Source organism: Apodemus sylvaticus, chromosome X, assembly GCF_947179515.1.
Source record: "Apodemus sylvaticus chromosome X, mApoSyl1.1, whole genome shotgun sequence".
Lineage (NCBI taxonomy): Eukaryota > Metazoa > Chordata > Mammalia > Rodentia > Muridae > Apodemus > Apodemus sylvaticus.
The window spans coordinates 31,919,184-31,942,025 of record NC_067495.1 but is presented as its reverse complement, the minus strand read 5'-3'; the positions used below and the strand labels follow the sequence as shown (position 1 = coordinate 31,942,025).

Sequence of the window (22,842 nt, the reverse complement as noted above, 5' to 3'; positions counted from 1 at the left end):
GACTTGTAATCCTCCTGCCTCCACCTCCAAGGTAATGAAATTATAGGTATGTAGTACCATTGCCAGTTAATTGTTTCCTAATTAGCGTAAGGTAACACATCATTGCAGTTGTGGGCATTATCCTGATTATAGGTGATGTTGGACAGTTTTCTATCTACCTAGTAGGCCATGTGTATATCCTTTTGAGAAATATCTAACTGATCATTGGGGTTTTATTGTTGTGCTGTAATGTTCACAGTTAGTTGAATCTATATGTGTAGAACTTGTGGAAAGATGACTATCAAGAGTAGATGCTGAGGTCCTGATAATCAGAAGTTTTGAAAATAAATCCCCTCCATTCCACCATACCAAATGGCTTGGTATCTGCCTTGAGAACCCTGAGTTTTGGTTGTTGGAGGACATAGAAAAGGAGTCTGAGATGAACTCTGGCTTGAGGACGGTAAAGCCTTAGGATGTTAGGTGAGACCCACCCATCTGTGAAGATATGTTCCCTTCTAAGTTCTATAGTAGATCATGTTCTTCCTGGACTTCTGGTCTAACCTAGCTCTCAATGTTCCAGCAAGTCCCATAATGCACATTCTAGAGCAGACTTTATGACATGTAGCATTTATGACACGTTACCCTTAGTAGAGACACAGCAGAAGAGCAAGCCTGACACCAGTAGTTCTCAGCTGTCTGCCCTCTAGTGAGGAGTATGTGAGAGTTGGATACAATGCTTCCCTTCAGAAAGAAAGCAGGACCTCCATCCATGGGTCATTCTCCACAGATCTGTTGGTATGCCAATGTGTTGGGGGGAGGGATTCTCACGGGATTTCTCTCTTAGAATAAGAACTACTAGCAATTGAGGGTTGCTGGAAGAAGGTAAATCTTTCCTCTCCAGGGATGAGCCCCCTGATAAGTTAGCCAATCCCAAGAGTATAGCCCTAAACATATATAAATGATGCTAAAATTAGCTCAGCAGCTTGTATTTAAAAATGTACACACATACACATATGCATGCTCAAAGCACAACTATAATGCTCCGTGTCTGTGTACCCTGTAGAATCCCCTGCCTTACTCAGGACTCTGACATGTCGTTATCATGTCTTGTGGACCTGCAGTGGTCTGTATGTCCATCCCATACCATGAACCTTTCCAGAGTAGTTCCTTCCCACTTTAGCCCTCCCCATACTCCTAGAAGAGTAGGCATCAGACAAATGTTTGGGGGAATAAATTTGTTCCTGGTGGTTTGACTTCAGGCCATGGTGACTTTCCAAAGCTGTGAGATGTACTATTTCTATTGCTTTGATAGGAACAACTGTTCAGTTCTCTCATGTCATTGTGAGGATCAGCCCTTGAATAACTTTACTTAGGACTCATCACCCTAACAGGACCAAAGCACTGCCCTTTGGGGGAAATATGGAGGAATCTTTGGTATATGAAGAAACCTTTTTCCTTAGCTTGGAGACTTATTCCCATCCCATATGTGGGCTTCTTCCAGCCCATATTCTGAGAGTCACTCATGTCATAATGGGCATAGTGTTGGGGCGGGGCATGACCACCCAGAAGCTATCTAATTTTATAGACTTGTGCCCCAGTGCCAGCCTTCGGGCTGCCAAGTTTCAACTTGACACCTTGTGCCTGTCAACAACCTGGCTGATGCCTTGGCCCCAAGGCCAGAGAACCTTTTTCTCAAGGTTAAAAGTAGCTGACCTTTGACAAGAAGCATTGGCTAAATTCTGTGTTCCTTAAAAGGGAAGCAGCCGGTTTGCCAGTGCTTATTTGGCCATGGGGCAGGAACAGGCCTGTGTTGCATCCTGTGGAGACAGCGGGAGGGTTTGTGGCTAGAAGTGCATTGGCAAAGGGTCATTATTAAAATAGCCATCTTAGAAAATATGTACAGAACCGAGAGACATCCAGTCTGCTGGCCAGTTTATATCACAGCCCATGTGGCTGGACAGCTCACTGGGTCTCACTACCTTCCTTTGGCTCCCTGCACAGGCGACAGTGCCATTCTCCCCTCCTTAATGTGTGAGCAGCAAGAAAGTGGACAGAATGAGAAGGACACACACTGATTATTAAATGTCTGGACTTGTGTTTTTAATGTAGGAGTGACAGTCCAAAGATTGACTTGGCAGGCAGCACACTCTCTGGCATCCTGGATAAGGACCTCTCAGACCGCAGCAATGATATTGGTGAGTGAAGACTTAACTTGTTCTGCTTCTCTTTGCATTGTTAGGAAAGATCTGCGGGGCCTGCCTTGCCTCTTTGAGCAATGGGATGGGCTCTATTGTGGCCACTGAAAGGTTAGGCTCTCAGCCTCGCTGGGTTTTAAGTGTCACTGTTTTTGACAAGGAAAGTAAATGATTTGATTTCTACCTGAAAATGAAGTACCAGGTTTTTAGCCTCACTGGCCTTAGCAAAAGTCCTTAGAAGTGCTAGTAAAGAGCAATGATGAATGAAAGCTTTTGTAGAAGTAAGCACAGACATTTAGTTCGCGTTTTCCAGCTTCAAAAAGGATGCAAATGCTAAATGTCAGGGTTCACTGTAGAAATGGCACTAAGTACTTTGACTTTAAGTTAAAATGAGCTTTTTGTGTATGGTAATTGCTACTTACCACAAAATAGGAGGGACTTGCTCTCCCAAGGTCAAACCAGCACTGTGTGATAAATGGGGCTGGGGTGTGCTAAATTCACTTTGAGTAAACAAAAGTCTAAGGTCCCTTGAGGGGGGCTATATCTGGATGGATGTGAGGCGGCTGGTAGTGTAATCTGGGCAGCAATGCTTTTAGGATGCTAAGTTTCAAGTCCAGATTTTTTTTAAGTGCAGTGTCTTTTTATTTGTACCTATTGTCATAAGGTAGCATTCTCCTGTATTCTACTTTAAAGGGTTACATTTTGAAATTGTCCTTATTTTAATTAATGTTTGGTTATGAGTTCATTACAGATTCACAGTCAGAATTTAGAAATGATACATATTTTCCCCCTGCACATCCTACTGTAACATCTATCAAAATTATCGTGCTGTATGACAAAGATGTATTGCATCTCACTAGCCTTATTCAACTTTGTCCAGTTTTACTGGTGTGTGTGTATGTGTCTCTACGATTTTATTCTGTGTATATCTGCTAACATAGTCAGGATTCATAGTATCTCTGTCACTACCAGGATTCTTCATGTAACATACCTCTTTTTCTTTCCTTTTTTTTGTTCTTTTTTTTCCTTTATTTTATTTCAGCCCTTTTGTTTTTTGCTTTTTTTTTTTTTTTTTGCATTGTTTTTTAGACTGGGCCTCTTTATAGGGACCCAGCACCCAAGTTTTCCTTTCCACTTGCTATGGTAAAATACTCTGGCCAAAAAGCAACTTAGGGGAGAAGAGTCACAAGGCTAGATCACAATGCTGGGCTACAGTCCATCATTGTGAGGAAATCAAGGCAGCAAGGAGCTTGAAGCAGTCAACCATATTCACTAATAATAGAAAATAGAATAAATGTAGCTTGTGTTCTCCTCTATAATACAGTTCAGGATCGCATGCCTAGGGATGGGGGCCCCCTACAATGGATGACTTTTGCCACCTCAGTGTAATCAAGATAATCCCCCATAGATATGCCCTTAAGATAACCTGATCTAAACAATCCCTCATTGAAACACACTTCTCCAGAGATTCTAGACTTTTTCCCATTGATATTACAACTAGCCATCACACTGGAGTAGCCTAGGCCTTATTATAATAAATATAATACTACTAATATACTAGTAAGTGTAAAATTATTGTCTCAAACTCACAATATTCCTGCCTTCACCTCCCAAATAAATCCTAGGATTACAGGCCGCCATGTCAGGCCTTGGTGCTCAATTTTAGTCACACCCACCTTCCTCCAATCCACTCACTCACATCTGGCAGTTATTAGCTGGATTGATTTGACATAGAAGATAGATTTCCATAATCATCTGTGTTGGCCACTTAATTTAGAAACAAATGCCCAACAGTTGGCAAGCCTTACAAGAACAGCAGAATGTCTGACATGAGCAATCTCCTGGCCTGCCTGATGTGATCCCCAAGGTTGGATACTGTTTTTTTATTTTTGTTTTTGTTTTTGTTTTTCTCAGTCTGCTAATAGGACCACATCTTTACAACCTGCTGACCTGAAGTCTCTGGCCTGACCTTGTGAGGTCTCATGTGTAGGATACTTGGTTGTGACTGTAAATACCAAAAATACATTCGCTGCTTCCAGAAGTTAGTTTCTATCCTTGTCCAGCCTTTGAGAATCTGTCATGAAGTGTTACCTAACAGTTAAAACTGGCTAGCTCTGGGTTTTCATTGGGGAAAAGAACAGGAAAAAGCAGAGCAGTGAATATTGATTGAAAGGCTAGACTAAATTATAGTTCTCCCACCATGCTTTGGTCAGTCTGTGTTTTCAGCCAGAACAACTGATTGGTGGAATACCAGTAAAGGTCTTGTGTAGGACCTCACACAGGAAGATAAGGTATTTTTCTTTCTCTAAAATACATAGTGCAAAGTATCTAGCTTTTCTAAGAACACTGCCCTTTAACCCTTGCTTTCGCTGGGTCTGGAGTTGTCTGGGAGGGCAATTGCAGATGTATGACCAGCATATTTTCTAATCTGACCAACTAGTTGAGAAATATTGGTGTCATGGACAGGAGAAGAATTCTTCCAAGTATTTTTCATACTGTGGAAACTAATTCCTAGTTGTATTTGGAAACCCAGAGAGATGTTGCTGAAGAGTGTCATTGAACAAGTTAACCTAAAGTGTAGATTCTTTGACTTTTAAGAAATTAAGAGTACTGGGCACTCTGGGAGGTAGAGGCAGGCAGATTTCTGAGTTCGAGGCCAGCCTGGTCTACAGAGTGAGTTCCAGGACAGCCAGGGCTACACAGAGAAACCCTGTCTCAAAAAAACAAAAAGAAAGAAAGAAAGAAAGAAAGAAAGAAAGAAAGAAAGAAAGAAAGAAAGAAAGAAAGAAAGAAAGAAAGAAAGAAAGAAAGAGAAAAAGAAAGAAAGGAAGGAAGGAAGGAAGGAAGGAAGGAAGGAAGGAAGAAAGAAATGTTGCTAGGAAGCTATGCTATCAACTAGGAAATACTAGAATATCCACTATCCAAACACCCTTATACACATTCATTTCTTCTTCTGTGGATTTAGAAGATACTGGATTACAAATGAGATGACCCTAAAGGTGTTAGTAACAACTAAGTAGTAAAACATAATACTGAGCAGGATGTTCCTTTGCGGCAGCAGGCTGGGACAAGCTCTCCAAAAGAGCAGAGAGTTCTCTGTATGTTGGCTTTGCTTAGGCAGAGGTGGGGGCAGACAGAGGAATCACATGGGGATGTGCTGAAAGCTTAGATAGATCAGCCTGACTATAGTAGAATGTTTGTGCTGAGTAGAGGAATTGACTTGGAAATATAAGCAGGGATCAAATTTAATTTAAGGGGGGGTGGACTTGTAATTTATTCTAGAGAGAGTGGAAGCCATTGATGGGAACACTGAAGTGATCTATCAAACTTCAAAATTAGTATACTAAATGCCGAAGAGCTTGATGGGACCAGTCAGATAACGGGATGCTTGATGTCAATAAGTTGGATCGGTTTAGTTAAGCACGTTGACTTTGAGATTTGTCCACATGCCCAATGCCAGTGCTGGATGGAGCCAAGGATTTAGAGATAAGCAGGGATTGGAGGTAGAGGTTGAGTTTTGCATAAACACTGCTGGGGAGGAGAATGTAGGATTGGTGGCTACAAGGCTGAGTGCCAGAGCTGTTGTTTCTGGCCTGGGTGGCTTCCCTTGCTTAGTTATCAACTCAATCAACTTCCTTACCTTGTCTTGCAGAATTATGTCAAAATCCTTGGTGGTCAGCAAACAGATAGAAATGTTTATGTTAATATTGTTTGCTTAGAGTTGTCTTCCTGGCTAGGAAGATAAATTCAAAATGAACCATAAAGGAGATCAAAAAAAGTTTTAAAGGGGGTGCTGGAGAAATGTGTCTGGGTAAAAAGGACCCAAGTGAACCCATATAATGGACATAGTAGCAGGTACCTGTAATCCTAGTGCTCCTCCAGCAAGATGAGAGGCGAAGACAGAAGAATCTACTGAAGCTGAAGCTGCTTTTGCAGACACTGCTCTGTAAGAGACCGTGCCTAAAACAAAGTAGACAGTGATGATGAGGACCAGCACCCAAGGTTGTCCTCTAACCTTCCTATGTGCACCATGTCATGAAATGTGTGCACCCACCTAAATACTCATGCCTGTGTGCTTGTGCATGTGCACAGTACAAACACCTACCACCCTGACACACCACAAAGAGATATAAAAGGGATGAGAAGCACTTAGGGGTGAAGACCATACCCTGACAAAATCCACATTCAAGGAGGAAAGAAAGGATCTTGCCACTTTATAGAAGCCAGGGGAGAAGTAGATTTTTAAACAGAATGTCTTTAAATCCAAAGACAGAAATGCTCTTTGCAGGTAGATTGGTCAAGGAGAAAAGGATATTGCAGAGGAGGGGTGGCTCTCTCTGGGACTACTATTGTAGGATAAAGGAACCTCTATCCTGCTTTGAACCAAAGAGGACATTTTTTGTACCAGAATGTTTTTTGTTAGTGAATCCAACAATTGAAGCTGTCCGAATGTGGGCTGCAGTGCATAGCATAATGCAGCCCTGAACATCATTAGAAACCATCAGTGTTCGCTATAAATAAATCTGTTTCCTCTTAATAAAGCTATAATTTAAAATTATTATAATATTAAATTAGAGAACATGGCTTTTTCAGATCTTGTGTGGGCAGCTCTCAGCATCTGTCAGCCAACGATCATTTAGAATGAAATCAATTGGTCCAAAACTAAGCTGTTGATGTCAGATTGAGATATTGTTTGTATCAAACTATGCAGCCATTTTTCAAATAGCATAATAGAAAATATGGAAGCACTCCAACACAGGCTTGTGCATGAATAGAAATGAAAATTAAATTGTCCAGTTCTCTCTTGGTGATGGAAGAATCTCTGTTCTGATTGAATGGGAGATTATAGGCCATGAAGTTAAGTGCCATAACATTTACTTTTATTATTCCTTATATTGTAGCTCCCACTGCATGGTGAGATTTATTGTTATGCTTCAATACAATCAGAAGATTTTCAGTTGTTTTCCTTCTGAAGCACATAGCAATGGGAAGGAGCCTATGAACTAAGCCACTGAGAGCTTCAATGAATTGATTTAGAGCAATTTTAATTCATTCCTTCCCAGTTACTTGGCACCTTTGTTTTTGTTCCATTCTGTTCAAGTACACTTAAGCTTCTTGTTGTCACTTCTTTATGCCACCACCACTCTCTTCACTTAGGGAAGGTGACATTTTCCTCTCAGTCTTGAGCTTGACCCACCAAACACATCACATTGTAGTCAATTTGAGGGCCAAGAGTTGCAGACTTTCAAGTCAGCAGACATGATTAAAAGGATTTGAAGGCTATCTTCAACTTATCCTCAGATTGTTCCTGGATGAATCTCTCATGGATACCTGGTGACTAGGGTGACTATGCTTCCTTTGGGCCATGGAATGGAAGAGTACTTTCCTATGTGTTAGGAATACTGTTAAGAGCCAATCAATCTGGGGATCAGTTGGAAACACTTGAAAACCCAATCGTGGTGATATATAGCTCTATAAACGTACTACAAATTACTGTTGTATAATTAAAATGGATGGCTTTATGGTTTATAATTTATACTTCAGTAAAGCTGCTAAAAAAAGAAGAGTAAATTAATTTGCATTAAAATCCCTGTGGGGGTTTTTTTTTGTTTGTTTGTTTGTTTTTTTTTTGTTATAGGACCTGAGTTTAATCTGAAGGACTCATGTTTTTTAGAATGTGGTGCCATTTGCTTGTAATTTCAGCACAGGAGAGATAGAAACAGAGGGATGGATCCCCCTGGTTCACTGGCTGGCCACTCTAGTCTTTTCAGTGAGTTCCAGGCCAGTAAGAGTCCCCATCTCCTAAACATCAAAAGCTAGGCAGATCCCGAGGAACAGTACATACGATTTCAAGATCGTCCTCTGGGCTCTGCACACATGTGCACATGCATACACATGAACACAGACATATGTACAAAAACACATATATACTACTCATGTGTAAGTGTGGTATAAGAAATGTCTCTCTTCCATACTTTTCAAAATAACCAACTGTGTAGAACAATACCAACAATACTGTCCTGGTGCTTCTGACTAATACATCAACCAGTCTGTTATCCATAGAACTATATTTTTGAGCTTTCTTGAAATCTCCATAAAACCCTCTACAGGGTTTGGGGGGGGTAGGGAAGTCATCCTCTTAGGCCATGCAATCTACACATTTTCACATGAAAATAAAGCATGTCCTTACTGTCCCTCATTCCTCTCTGAGGTGTAGTTGCAGATGGTTGCCTCTAGGGAAATATAGCTCTATATGTATATAAAGGTGTTGCTAAGCTCATTCCTCCAGTACAGATGGAGGGTAGACCCTTCCTTTCTTGTTCTCTCTTCTACCTAGTGTTGAAATTACAGCAGTGGAAGCAAGCAAGCAGGAAAGAAGGAACTGGCAGGTGCTGAGTGCCTACCACCTGTCTTACATATTTTTCTCATCAGCATCCCTGAGGAACAATATGGTGATTATGTGGTTTCGGAGCAAAGAAATAGTGAATAGAGATGGCCAAGTATTTTGGCAAAGTTGAATAGCTGGCTAGGAATAAGCAGCTGGGAGCCCAGATTTCCATGAAATTGATCTATACCAGTGATCAAAACTGTTCTCTCCAAAGGACAGGTAGTAGTGGTGTCTGGGGATGTTTTTGTCATGTCACAGGAATAGAAGTGATACTTGTAGTGAGTAAAGGAGGCCAGGAATGCCAATGAATATCCTACAGTATATAGAACAGCCACACACACACACACATATATATATATATATATACCTTGTTTTTACTTAAAGAGAAAACATTACTTTTGAGATTCCATATTGTTGTCTGTTGATTTACTAGCTAATGTCTAAAATATTCAATAAAACAGACATCAAATTTAATCAGTACTAGATTCTAAATCTCTATAGTAAAACTATGCAAGGCATACACAAAGCAACTTAATAGCGACCATTAACTCAATTTTTTTTTTTTTGTATCTTCGGTTAATAAGTGATTAAATTCTTGCCTTGTTTTGCAATATCTACCTTTTCCTTTACATCCTGATGGAAGCTCCCCACTCCCAGTTCCCTCTCACACAGCTGCTCCCCCAATCCCACCCTCCCCTTCTCATGGGGGTTATGGAGCCTAAAATGGTCAATTCCTGTAGCCCAGCAGGATTAGGGATCCCAGGAGAGGGATAAGGACACCAACCCACCCATAAAACCTTCAACCAAAAATGAGACTAGTATTTTATTGTTTTTAGGCTGGCACTGGGTTTCCTTATTTATTTGTGAATTTCATACATGTGTACAGTATTCAGTCATTTTCACCCCTAAGCTTGGAAAAGATTCACAGTGCCTACTCACCATATTGGATTTGCAGATAGACTCCGAATTCCTCTCCAGATATTTCGATCACGTCTCATCCATAGACAGGGCATTCCTAGTCTATATCTAGCCTGGTGCCTTAAGTGTCTCTGTCTTTGCTGTGTATAGAGATGCTTTCATCCTCAACATTACAAATTTCGGGTTGCAAAGACGTCTTTTACAGCAAACAGACTTCTATCATAGCCTCTGCTACATCCATGGAAGCCATTGAGCTGAAGATGTATGTGAGAGCAAGCAGGGAAGAGGTGTCACTCAGTTCTCAGGCTGTATGTAGCATTTATTTGACTTTACACAACCCCACTTTCTACCTAGTGGTTGTGGGTTCATAGATCGGGAGAGACTGACTCTGGCTTTCATTTTGCATATAAATATCTGAAGAGATGCGCCCGAGGAACAATGGATTTGTGCATGAAACATGGAGTTGGTGGGACAGTGGTAAATGGATTTAAAACACGTATCCTCTTGGCAGCTGTGTCATATGAGCCTCATACCTGGATTATAAATGCAAACAAAGTAGATAATCCTTATGGATTCTGGAGATGCAGATGTTAATCGCTGCTCATTTTTCCATTGGTGGCTCAGCTGCCACCGGTTTTAATTTAAGCTCTAAAATTGGCCCCTGTTTGTAATTTGCACAGATTTTTCCTCAGCCATTTGATGGCTGAGATATGGAATGAGATTTGCTTCTTCCCACCATGTCTTATGATGTTGTTTCATTGCAGAGAAAGCATCTGCCGTCCTGCAGGCTTGGTGTTTTCCCATCTAAGTCTTGTAAAACCAAGGAAGGGAGTTTAGATTGCCAGCCTTGCTCTTAGATCCCCATCCTCAAATCCTATACCTTCATTAATAGTCTATGAAAACAAAGCTCCACCTGTGTGCTATAATCACACAACCTCTCCCTCTCATTATGAAAGAATAACCCTGTGAAGCTGATGGCTCAAATAATTGATTCTTATTCTCCTTCCCTGTCCCCTCCCCTTCCTCCTCCCTTTCTTCCTTCCTTTCTGTCTTCCCTTCTCTCTCTGGAAAACACAGCTATCAAGGTTGTTTGTCAGACTGTTAAAGAACCATTTATTGATCATTCAACCACAAGCCAGGAATGATGTTAGGCCTGGGAAAACAGATAAAAGCCACAATAAGTCAACATGGAAAGTCAATGCAGGGTGCTAAATACTGAGATGAGAGTCATGTATAAGTGGGAGAGAGAAGCTAATGCAGGCCTTGAGGTGCAGTGTGACCAATTCAAAAGGGGCCAAGTCATTGGTATTGAGCCTCCACAACACAGAAGGAGGGAGCTAGGCAGATAATCTCAGATGTTTTGTGCATTTCTCTCTGGTGTCAATATGTAGAATGACCGAGGACTTAAAGTGAAAGATGCATTTCCCAGGATTCCAGGCCAGAGTTCCAGCAGCCTTAATGATAAGTGGGGGATATGTAGATAGGCTGGCAGCTAAAGATACCAGGAGATGGTGATGGGATAACTTTAAACCTTAGCAGACTTCCATTGTCAAGTGGGAGCAGCTTGAGCAGCAGCAGTAGTGGATAAACAGAGCCCACCTCTGGGCTGCACAGCTCGGTTACTGACAGCTGACCTGTCCCCAACTTTTGACGATGTTTCCTGTTTTCCAGTGGATTGCTTTTAGGTCACCTGTGGTCACTGGGACCATTCCTCTCATCCATGGAAAACGGGGCCACATGTTCTAATTGAGCTAAATAGGGCATGACTGAAGTTTATGGAAAATGGGCAGTTTCTGGTGCCACGAAAAGGCTCAGCCCTTGCCAAGCTGACTCCAACATGTCCAATATGAATCACCCATGGATGTCCACAGAGGGTTCCTCTTCCAGTTGTTTCAAAAGCCAAGAGCCTCTTACCCTTATGAAACTTAAAAAGAAAAAAAAAAAAAGCCCAACCTCAGTGCTCGCCAGCTTAATCGGTTTGGACTAGCTTATGGGCATTTAAAACCTTTTATATTAGGAGGAAAATTTTCCCAGCTAGGCTGAGAAAGCACATATCAAGTTTCAGCTTGATTCACTTCAAAACCGCCATGAAAATTGGGACATTTTCTTCACACCACAATGAGTTAGTCATGGAAATTTTTCCTTAATCACAGCTACCATGGCCACAATCATGAAGAGCATACCCTAGGCCACTGAGAATTTACGTGACAATATTGAGGAGTGTGTCCCCTTTCCCATCAGAAAGCAGAAGTATGTGGCAGTTTTCAGTCTGTGGAAACACACCAAGATAGCCTGAGGTTCCCTTTGCAGCAAGTAACCTCATCTTTGGGGTATCATTCTTTGTGGTACTTTAGTTCAGTTAGTATTCAAAAGAATGTTCTTTATAAGCTAAAACTATAGAAAATTAAACTTTGCTGAAGTGTGCATTAAGAGGGCTAAAAGTGGCTGCCCAGGAGGGACTCTGACCCTCCTCTTACTGATGAGTGACATAAACGAGGCAGACTTCTTGGCCATCTGTCATGGAGATGCTTGCTGAGTGTGGCTAGGCTCCAACTTGCCTAGGTCTTTTTAGCAGAAACCTCAGCCAATAGAGCTAAGGGAGCCGGCCAAGCTCCTTCCCTGTGCCATGGCACAGAACGCTGCCTTCTGCCCTGCAGCTGCCATAGTGAATCCTGCTGAGAACTGCCTCTAGAGTAGGAGCGTTCCTTGTGATAGTTAATTCATTCATTTGCTCCTTCTTACCTCAACAGAATAGCAAGCATGTCCCTCCCCCGCCCTAGGAATGAGGTGAACTTTGAGGACAAGGTCCTGCTTTCCTGTGATTCGCAGTCCAAATGCTGTAGGCAGTGGATGCCGTGTGTCCAAGTCATTCTAAGAACATTAGAGCCTGTTACATTCACTTTTCCCTGGGAAACATGAAAAAATGTGCCTTCCCTCAGATAGGGCACCAAAGACAGAGCAGAGTGATTCTGATAGCATCCAACTTGGGACCAGTGGGTTTGTTTGCCTTATACAACATGGGTGAGGGGCTACTTATAGAAGCATGGATGGTCCTCCAGAAGCCATGCCACCAAATATCTCACCCTCTGTAGTTGTGTAGATGGAGCCCTCTTTAATTAATCTTTTGCTTTGTACATACTCCAGTACCTCCAGATATGAGGTCCTATGTTATTAGGACAGAACCCTACACAGTGGGCTGGGAGGTACATGAGGGCATAGCTAGACTCTTGGGCAAGGGCTTATTGACCCTTTCCAATCCCTCCATCTATGAAGGGATGAGTTACTTTCTTAGCATGAACTATCTAGCATGGCCTCAAGCACTTGCAATAGAAATAGACATTTCCTGGTGTGAACTTAGTTGTGTCTGTATGCCATGCCCATCCCATGGTAAGCCCAAGGTGGCCCCTGTCCTCCTGTAGCTCCAGCACCCCTCTCCTATTCCATTCTACATGCTGCATCACTGAACCTCCACCTCTTGTTTCCAGCCCCAAGGGTATCTGTCTGATCTGTTGTCAACTATTTGAGCCTGTAACCAAATGCTTTTGGCAAGAGCTTCAACGTCTCTGTAGCTGTTGCTTGTCAGGCTAACACTCCTTCACCAGGTGCTAGAGGAGCCACTTTACTGATGACATTTACTCCCTACAACTTGCCTTGGCAGGCTGTGTACTCCCAGGGAATCCCCTGGAACAGCCCAGCATGGGAGGTAGAAACAGGAGCCTCAGTTAGCCTGCCAGGCTAGCTGAATCCATTATCTCCAGGTTTAGCAAGAAGCCCTGTCTCAAGAAATAAGGTAGGAGGCAACATCAGCTTGACCTCCATGTGTGTCTGTGCCCGCCCCCCCCCACACACACACACTCTTTTTCCATCTCCCTACCCGTTCTCTCTCTACCTCCTCTGGTCTCCCTCTCCTCTTCTCCCTGCTCCCCGCTCCTGATAAAAGAATTGTCTGCAGGAATCAGCTCCAGCTATCTAACAGAGAACTGGAGTCAATTGGCCTCTAATTGTTCTTTAATCACTTCTCCCTGCCCAGGTTTTTTTTTTTTTTTTTTTTTTTTTTTTTTTTTTTTTTTTTTTTTTGCCTCCAGAGCTTGATTTGGTTTCCTGGGCAAGGTGATGATATGCATCGGGCAGCTTAGTCCCTGGAGCTGCCAGCCAGGGCTCTTGGCAATGGCTTGTTCCTTGGAATTTTCAACAGTCTTCTCTTCCACTCCCTCTCCTTGCTGTCTGCTCAGCATCTGCTCCTCTGTTTTGCTTCCTTGCTCTGCCCTTCATTGTGCCTTCTGCCCTCCCCAGCCAGCCCTCAGCCCACCAGCAAACCACCCTGTCTGAGGCCCCATTCCCTTTTTCCAGAGCAGCCCAGCATCTGCTTGGCTAACCTGCTGAAAGCACTGCACGTGGACTGCATCATGCTGGGGGGTGGGGGTGGGGAGTTTTTCTATAATAGCAACAAATAGGAGAAGGAATGATTTGAAGACAAATTATCCAACAGTAGGGAATAGAATAAATGATGAATTGCAGTGCCACCAAAGATTATATAAAGTATGAAGAATTTTTAGAGACATGACATCCAAGGTTAAATGAAATAAGCAGAGTACAATATGATATATAACATGACTTATAATGTCTTATTTTCAAAAAGCCTGGAGGAAAATATACTGAAATACTAACAGTGGTTGTCTCAATGTGGTGAGATTATCATTGACTTTCTTTATTTTTTTTGCTCTTCTTACAATTTCACATAAAAATCTGTGTGAAACATGTATTACTTTTGTTTCTGGAGAAAAACTGATTTTAGAAAGATGATTTGATATGTTAATGTCACATAATGGCTTTTTTCACATCAATCCAGCAGTGTAACGGGGAATTTCCATTTCAGACACCACATACTTCATAGAATTAAGTCCTGTGGTAGAGCCCAGAGAGGAACCTGTTAAGATAATCGGATTGTTATTTAAGGGAAGGCTCCTGAGAGGGGCCAACCCAGTCAGCCACCTCTGGACAAATATGTCCCAGCAGTGTGCATCTGTGCCTTCCCCTAGCCCAAGATCCTGGTTCCTTGCTGAGTTAGCTGGAGAAATAAGACCTTTTCTGAGCTCCTCTCTGCTGCTAGATGCTGATGGGCTCCTGTCTGGCCTCAAAGCTCCACTGAGAAGTTCTCTTTTTATGATCCCTGAAGGTGTTGCTCTCATCATGGCAATAATGGTACTCAGTTCCTTCCCACTGCTCATTCCTCTGAGCCTCTTACTTCTCTCACACTTGGTCTGGAAATCCCAGACGGCTATAATACCAGAACCCATGCCCCGATCACTTAATGACTGTCAAAGTAAAGGCTTTCCTCCTGACATATGAGGACACAGATGACTTTCCATTTATCTATGTCATCTTAGCAACTTTTACCCTGTGTGGCACAGAGTAGTTGTTCAATAGTAGGTGTCCAGGGTGACGCTACATGCCAAGAATCCCAGTGCTGCACAGGCTCAGTGCTACTCAGTGCTGTGGAGAGGCCCAGTGCTGGGGGTGGGGGCAGTGCTGTGGAGACCGTAACTTATTTTTTTAAAATTTGGTATATTTAAGATGTTTAAATATGGAATGGATGGATGAATGGATGACTGCTGAAGATAATGTCACCATCGAATGATGATTCTGGAAACAGAACAGAATTGGTCTCAGTGAGTTATCTGAGCCTGATCCCCTTGCCTAGGAGCTTTGTCTAACAGGGTGACACCTGATGGCCTAGCCGTTGTGGTCCAAACAGATGAGGCAGCTCTGACATCTTGTCTTTTAGAATTAACAGCAACCAGCATTCACATCGCCATAGCTGTTATACCTTGTGGTAACTATCTTTTGTGTTGAGACTTCAAGAGTGTTCTGTCTACTAAAATGGTTAGATCTGTGAAACAGAAGAATCCTCCTTTAATTCCTGTTCTGTAGCTTTTAAAAGATTTATGAATGTGACTGTTGAAGGGGAAAAGGCAAGAGTTGTTTTTCTCTTGCTTGCTAGCATCCTAAGCTTGCTAAACTGAGAGAAAATGCATTCCATTCGAGTCCTTTATTGAATGACCCAAGGGTATTAATGGCCTTTGTAAAAAGACAAAGCATCCTCTAGATTGACAGGATGCTTATTAAGGGAAAGAAGCACGTATAACATACTATAAGAACCCCTTGTCTTTCTTATTTTCTTTTTAAAAAACCTGTTTCATTTTGTTTTAGACTTAGAAGGTTTTGACTCCGTGATATCATCTACTGAGAAACTCAGCCACCCAACCACAAGCAGACCAAAAGCTACAGGGAGACGGCCTCCATCCCAGTCACTCACATCTGTAAGTGTCTCTACTTCCCTACAGCTGAAAGGCAAAAAGGACTGGAGATTCTGGCTAAGGACTCTTCTGCAAGCAGATGATGGGAGATACCCCAGAAGAGGGGAAGGGAGGAGACCACCAGATAAACTGCCAGCTAAAAATATTGGGAGAATCTTTCTGAATCAAGCAGCATTGCTTCCTGTTTTCTCTCTGTTTCTGCCAGCAAGGTGGCACTCCCTGTTTCCCACTTTCCTCCTGTCACCTAAACCAGTTACTGTTTGAACCTGAAATTAAATTGGTAAGAAAAATATAGAAAAAGAGATGGAGCCTTGTTTGCTCTATTAAAAAGACAAAGCTTTACTCAATAAAGATCTGCTATTATGCACCGTGAGACTGCTATTTCCCTATATAAGTGGCCTATATCTTCCCAAATGCCATTGTCAGCATGCCTACAGAGAAACCCATGCAGACCTCCAAGGGGTTGTATTTACCCTTAAAAAAAACTACATGATTTATAGGAGAGACCACTGAGAACACTCAGTGATAACCCACAGATGGTTGTTTTTTATTGGGGTGATTTTGAAGAACTGTTTATTACAAACCTGCTATATTCGTTGTTCCAAACTTGAGCAACGTGATACAGAAGGAAGCAAGTAAATTTTCTGTAGTCCTGCCGCGAGAACAGAGAACTGCTGTAACCTATTGTTGTATAGCCTTCACTTTTTCAAAACTTTGATTTCTTTTTTCAAAACTGGGATCATGTAATACACATTGTTTTGGATTAACTGCACACCATTCTCCCCAATCATTACCAATTCTCAACATATTCAATGACTGCCTACTGTGCTACAGTGAGTATGTGAGAGTTTCTCTAGTGATTGTACTATTATTGGTTTTTTATGATGATTCCAAGTCTTTGTTATAAGCCATTCTGACGAATGTATGTAGAAAGAAAAAAAAAACCAACAAAGCTTAATGTTCGGTGCGAGTGTTCTGAATGTGGGACATTGGGAAGTGCATTGTTTCACTGTTGCCCTGAGTTGCAGATTTCCCCTCCACGAGGTTGTTTCCCCTTCACAGCAGTGTGTCTGTGTCCATCTGTCTACTGATCATCTATCAGCCTGTCTGTCATGTTGCCTTGTCCTTTGCAGTTCTAAGGCCTTATAATCTCCCTCCAGATATACCAAGGGCTTTAACCATTTGCAGATTTCTCAGGTAGCTTCTCCTTTCACCTCATCACTGATGTCACCTGTGCTTTTATCATCTGGGGGTCGGGGGACGCCACTTCCTTTGAGCTCTTCTCTCCTATCTACTGAGTCTGGAAGCATGGCTTGAATTATCCTATTTTCCTTCCTTATATGAGCCACACCTAACTTTGTATTGATACATGTTTTTTTGAGATAAAGGCTTGAAGAAGTGGCTTCCTTAAATTCTTTTAGAATTCTGTGGCAACTTGCCTTCTTTTATTTCTCCTGTGCTCACTGTACCCACGCAACATTCACATATCCACCCAACCTATCCATTCGCTTCTCGGCATGTTTGCATTTCTAGTATTCAATTCTACCACTCATGACTTCTCTATAAATCCTTCATCATTTTTGTTTTCCTTCCTAGTTTTCATAAATCTTAGAAGGTATAAGGAGCCTTGTGTCTTTCCAGAATTAAATATTATGTCATTCAAATTACTCCCCTTTTGTTTATATATCCTGTGTTGAGAGATTTGTGTATTATTTTGGAGACCAAGTAATGGTAGCTCATCTTCACCCTACTTTCACCCTACACAGTTGTTTACTTTCTTGGTTAACATATATTCATAGACATCTGTCTCCTGGTGACAGGGTACCATGTCAGGTACCAAGGTACACATGGTAATGAGAAGCTTATTTTGGTGACTTGAATCCTGACATCTTATGGAGAGTGATTTTATTTGGACTTAAAGCAGAATACCTTGGTGCTTTAGTGAGGTATAGTGTGAATATTTTTGTCTCTCATTCTTATCCATCCCCATTTGGATGTTCACCTGGAATTTGTTGTTCATGCTTAAGAGTAGCACCTGTGGGGTTTTCATAACAAATGGAATTAGTGTTAAGGACATACTCCTCAAAGGCTAGTAGAGGAATAATTGAAGAAACACTAGTTATGGTTCCCTGGCCTGGGTGCTTTCTCACTAATTGGATATGGTTATGTTTATAAACCCTAAAGAGCAAGCTCATGCAACATGGGTTGTATAGAAGGAAGCTTTTTGAATCTTGAAAGGATCTGTGTATTGCATAGTGGTTGAGTAGGTAAGCCTCCATTAATAAGAATGCTTGGTGTGGGAGGCCATATTTTTGGTAATTGGATTTTCAGATTAAGTGAAGATTAACAAGTAAGACCTCTTGAAGCAAAACCTTGACTTAAAATCCCTCCCCATTTTTTTTTAAGTTTCTGTCTTAGTAAACAGGATAAAAGGAGGAAAAATATTTGTGAGCATAATTTTTCATTTACAAATGGTAATTCTAAAAAGAACCATTTATTACCTCAGGGTAGAAAGCAAAGCTGAATTTGAGCTTGTTCCAATGTACTTCTAGAAGACTATTTTAAAAAGAATCCTTGCAACAGGGACTCTTGATTTCATTTGTTTTGTTCTAAATTTGAGACATTGTAGCAAAGGAATTACTTGTGACCAAGAGAATTCGGAAGAATTGCTCCCCATTCATTCAGTTTTGGGGTCTTTACGGTGATTTCACAGTAAGGCAGAAAAGGCAGAGGTGTTGAACTATATTTTGCCCAATAGTACTGCCTTTCTGTAAATAAATATACCTTAGCAAATACCAAGGAGAGGTGAGCTTCTGCTAGTGGTCAGGGCTATACTCTTTACTCTTGGTCCCCTGCCTCTAGAAATGGCAGATGTATTCTTCAAGACATGTATACCATGTGTAGAGTCAAGGAATAGGAAGAATACAGAGGAGGGTGAAGGCGAGGAGGATACAAGACAGTCTCCTACTGGCCATGGGTTATTTCCTACCACACTGCTAGTCCCAAAAGAGCTGGGACCACTTATGATATGTTATCATTGAGCCTGCATTATCAGCTCCATGTGAGGCACACGGTATCAAATGTTTGGAGAAGAGAGAGACTTGGAAAAGCTATACAACAGATGGTTGCATGGTTAAAGTGATTGATGGTCATCAGGGGCAGCTCCTAGTTTAGTTTCTTGTGGTTTGGTCCAAGTCCTGCTGCTAGGTAGCCATATGGTTATCTGTTGTAAGATGATAACAGCATACTTTCTGCCTCACAGGGTTAAAGAGACAGATCAAATAGAAGTGATGAGTGCTTTGAGAGGCTAACAGCATCACATATACAAAGCTGTGTGAGCTAAGGTATGATTCTGATGAAGGCATTTTCTTTTGGCTTTATCCAGTCTTCCCTTTCAAGCCCCGATATCTTTGACTCCCCAAGTCCCGAAGAAGATAAAGAGGAACACATTTCGCTTGCGCACAGAGGAATAGACGTGTCAAAGAAGACTTCCAAGACTGTTACCATATCCCAAGTGAGTGACCAGCCAGGGTGAAGTGTCACTGCCCTTCCATGGGTATACCAACAGTGGGTTAGAAGCCAAGCAGGACAGATAAACGGACAATGGGTATGGATGTTTGTGATCTTGTAGTGGCAGTGATTACTGTAGTTATCAGAATTCCTAAGACATGCTGCAGAGTCTCTGAGTTGTGCATAGAGGTGTTTATTTTCCAGTTTCTCTTATAGTGAGCATTCTTCATCCTGTCACATTTATATATAAAAAAATCCCTTAGACACCCCTGTCACCTGATCAACTTAAAAAGCTGTGTTGTATCTAGATAGACTACATTACATGCTGTGCTCTCTGCCCGTAGACCTTGTCTTTTATATTCAAAACTGTCTCTCTCTCCCTCCCTCCCTCCCTCCCTCTCTCTCTCTCTCTCTCTCTCTCTCTCTATATATATATATATATATATATATATATATATATATATATATACTTATATTTTATACTTACATTATCTCTTAAGGAAAAGTTGAACTTGGATTCATGCTCTAGAGTAAATTTATACTTCAAAGCATTTTAATTTTTTACTCAGTGCCCAGGGAATGGTAAATGCTGATTTAAGTTACTTGTTTCTGAGAAACAAAGAAAACATTGTTGTGGTAGCAAGCACCCACAGTCCCACCTGCTTGGAAGGTTGAAGTAGGAGGAATGGCTTGATTTGAAGAATTTGGGCCTAGATGCCATAGTGAATGAATAGTCCCCATCTCAGGAAAGAAAGAGATGCAGAGAGACATACACACGCAGGGATTAGAGGGTAGAGGCAAAAGAGACCAAGGGAGAGAAGCGGGTAGCAAGCAGAAGTGTGTCTCAGTGGAAGAACTGTTGCCTAGCATGTGCAAGGCCCTGGGTGAGAGTCCCACCACAAAAAGAGCATTGTTTAGCTACTGCATACAGCTTAGAAGGGGAAGCATCCTATGAGCACTCAGATCTTCTAGAAATAAATGACGACTTTTAAATTCCATCTTCTACTGAGAAAGCCATCAAGTCGCATTGTTTTCTTGGAACATTAGCAACATTTTAATATCTAGAAGCACAAAACAGTCATTTGAAGCAGTCATCAGCACAAAGAAATCAAAGGTTGGATGGGGCTTTTCTCCTCATAGATTTGAGAGTTTGCATTACGGATTTTCTTGAAAATCTGATACAGTCAGCAGAACATGAGCCTATAAAACAGATCAATTTTAATTCCCAAAGCCAAGGCAGTCTTCCTTTTCAAAGGATTCTGTTTACTGAAATTGGATTCAGACCAGTTTTATTGTTTAGTTTTCTGATGACCATAGGCATAACTTCAGTTTCCTGTTCTCTGCCATCCCAAAGATGTCTCTACAGTGACACCTACTGGCAGATAGTGGCTTTTCAAGTTTCTGATGTGCACAGCTCTAGTCCATTAGCCTGTTTTGGTTCTCTGGAGTTGTCAGGCTGTATATCTCACACCTTCAGAAAAATCCACTTGAACTAATTTGATCAAGGAGTGTGGTGACCTAGACTATGTGGAGAGACTAAAAGCATACTTGTTAGCTGCAGTGAGCTAGTCTGAGAGCCCATCATTCAGAAAATGGCAAAAGAACTATTGATCTAAGAAGTATCCTGAAACCAGTGTTATGGGCATTGGTGGCTGGTGAGAGGTAAGAAAGAAAGGGAAATGGAAGAAGGCGTGAGTCTTGGAGCATGTAATATGATATAATCAGCAAAGAAAACAAGAGAAGAGCACAGTCACAGTTCTGGGCTGAGGATCCAGCTGGTAAAAGGAGAATTGAATATCAGTCCTGCTAGTGATTAGTTCCAAGACGCCTGGAGTTTGCCCTATAGGCCTCAGTTTCCTGCTTGGTACAATGTGTGTGCCAGCTGATCAGTTTACTTTGTAAGCAGAGGTGCAGCCGCAGCTCTGTAAATGTCAGTTCTATATGATGTCAGCATCCCCGTACTATAACTTGTACTAACAACAAAGCCCTGGCTGGCGGAGTGTGCTCTCCCTGGCAGCCGAAAGTGCTTTTCCTCAATGGTAACTTGGCAGAGAAAAGGCTAACAGAGAGACTAGGAACGATGGCCCATCTGCTTTTGGCACGCTCTGCCCAGTCTCTGCCTCTAGCACAGCCTGAATCTAGACTCTACCTCCTTGCTGCCATGCCAGCTGAACCCCTTCTTGGCGCTTTCCCTGGGATGGCCAGCTGAGCGCCTGCTGCTGGAGGAAATCCTGTGGTTGCTGGGCCAAGCTTCAGCACCAGCCTAGGTTTGCACCCTCTCTCTCACCTCCTCTGCTCCCAAAGTCCTATCCCACTCCTCTGCCTCCTCCACCCCCGCCTATCACTTCCAGACCTGCCAGGCATTTGTACTCCCTCTCACCCAAGACTGGTTCCCAGCCTGCATGTTCCTGCCTTCCTCAGAACACCTCTCCGTCAGGTCTTTCCCACTCTCTATCTTCAGCCTGTCCCTCTCTCCCCTAACATCTCATGTAGCTCTGGGTCTCACTCCTCTGTGAAGGCAAACAAAACCTTCTTTCCCTCTTATCTCCTCATGAAGCTGCTACATGCATTCACGCGCACTCATGCACACACGCACGCACACACACACGTACTCAATGCACACCCCTCCAGATCCCTACCGTTTTCCTCTCAACTCCACTGACACACTTATCTAGCCTTTCCTTGCCGATGGGGATTTCCATCAGCTTGGCCTTTCCACTGATCTTTCTTCACTCCCTCTCTCAATACTTCTTCCAAGTTGTCAAGAGGTCTTTCTCTTCTCGCCTTCATTGATTTAGAATTCCTCGGCTTCCATCCTGGGTAGCTTCTATCTCTTACCCACACCCATGACTTCCATTTCCTTTCGCCAATCTTATTATATTAATTACTTGCTCTGCTTACGAGGGATATCCTCTCAGCTATCCCTCTAATTCCTAAAATTCAAAACCAAAATGAATATCTGGGCCCTCCTCAGTGAAAGGTACCACCTTTGCCTGTTTCTTCCCTCCCCTCCCATGACCCTGTGTTTCTCTCTTGTCTCTCTGCCCCTCCTTCTCTCTCTCTCTCTCTCTCTCTCTCTCTCTCTCTCTCTCTCTCTCTCTCTCTCTCTCCTCCTCCTCCTCCTCCTCCTCCTCCTCCTCCTCCTCCTCCTCCTCCTCCTCTCTCTCCCCAGGCTGTCCAGGCCTCATCTCCCTGATAGTGGGTAGTGTGATCTACGAGGGCAGGGATGCCATTGGCCTTGTCCAGTCCCCACCTCCAGTCCCAGGAGTGATACCTAATGGCCTTTGTTAGCTGTGCCTGCCTTTACCCGCATCTCTCAAAATAGTCTTCATTCTAGGTCACCACCTGTTTCTAGTTTGCATTGTGTCAGAGTCTCAGAAGTTCTGTCTAGCTCCAGGCTTGCCAACTCTCAGGCCTTTCTATCCCCACAGCAACCATGAGCAGGGTGTACAGCCATTGGAACCTGCCCCCTCTCCTTACTGCCCGCCTTTCGTTCTTCTCCTCCCTTTATCTGAGCTGTGATTCCCACTGTGTT

The 22,842-nt window shown here is 42.5% G+C and overlaps 1 protein-coding gene across 1 annotated transcript in view; it reads left to right on the top strand.

Moving 5' to 3' along the window:
• Positions 1-22,842, top strand: part of Sh3kbp1 (SH3 domain containing kinase binding protein 1) — a 232,685-nt gene that overhangs the window by 202,273 nt on the left and 7,570 nt on the right. Inside the window, exons 7-9 of the mRNA XM_052170206.1 lie at positions 2,089-2,174; positions 15,691-15,800; positions 19,183-19,311. Coding sequence (XP_052026166.1) covers positions 2,089-2,174; positions 15,691-15,800; positions 19,183-19,311 — 325 coding nt within the window. The remainder of the gene's footprint in view (positions 1-2,088; positions 2,175-15,690; positions 15,801-19,182; positions 19,312-22,842) is intronic.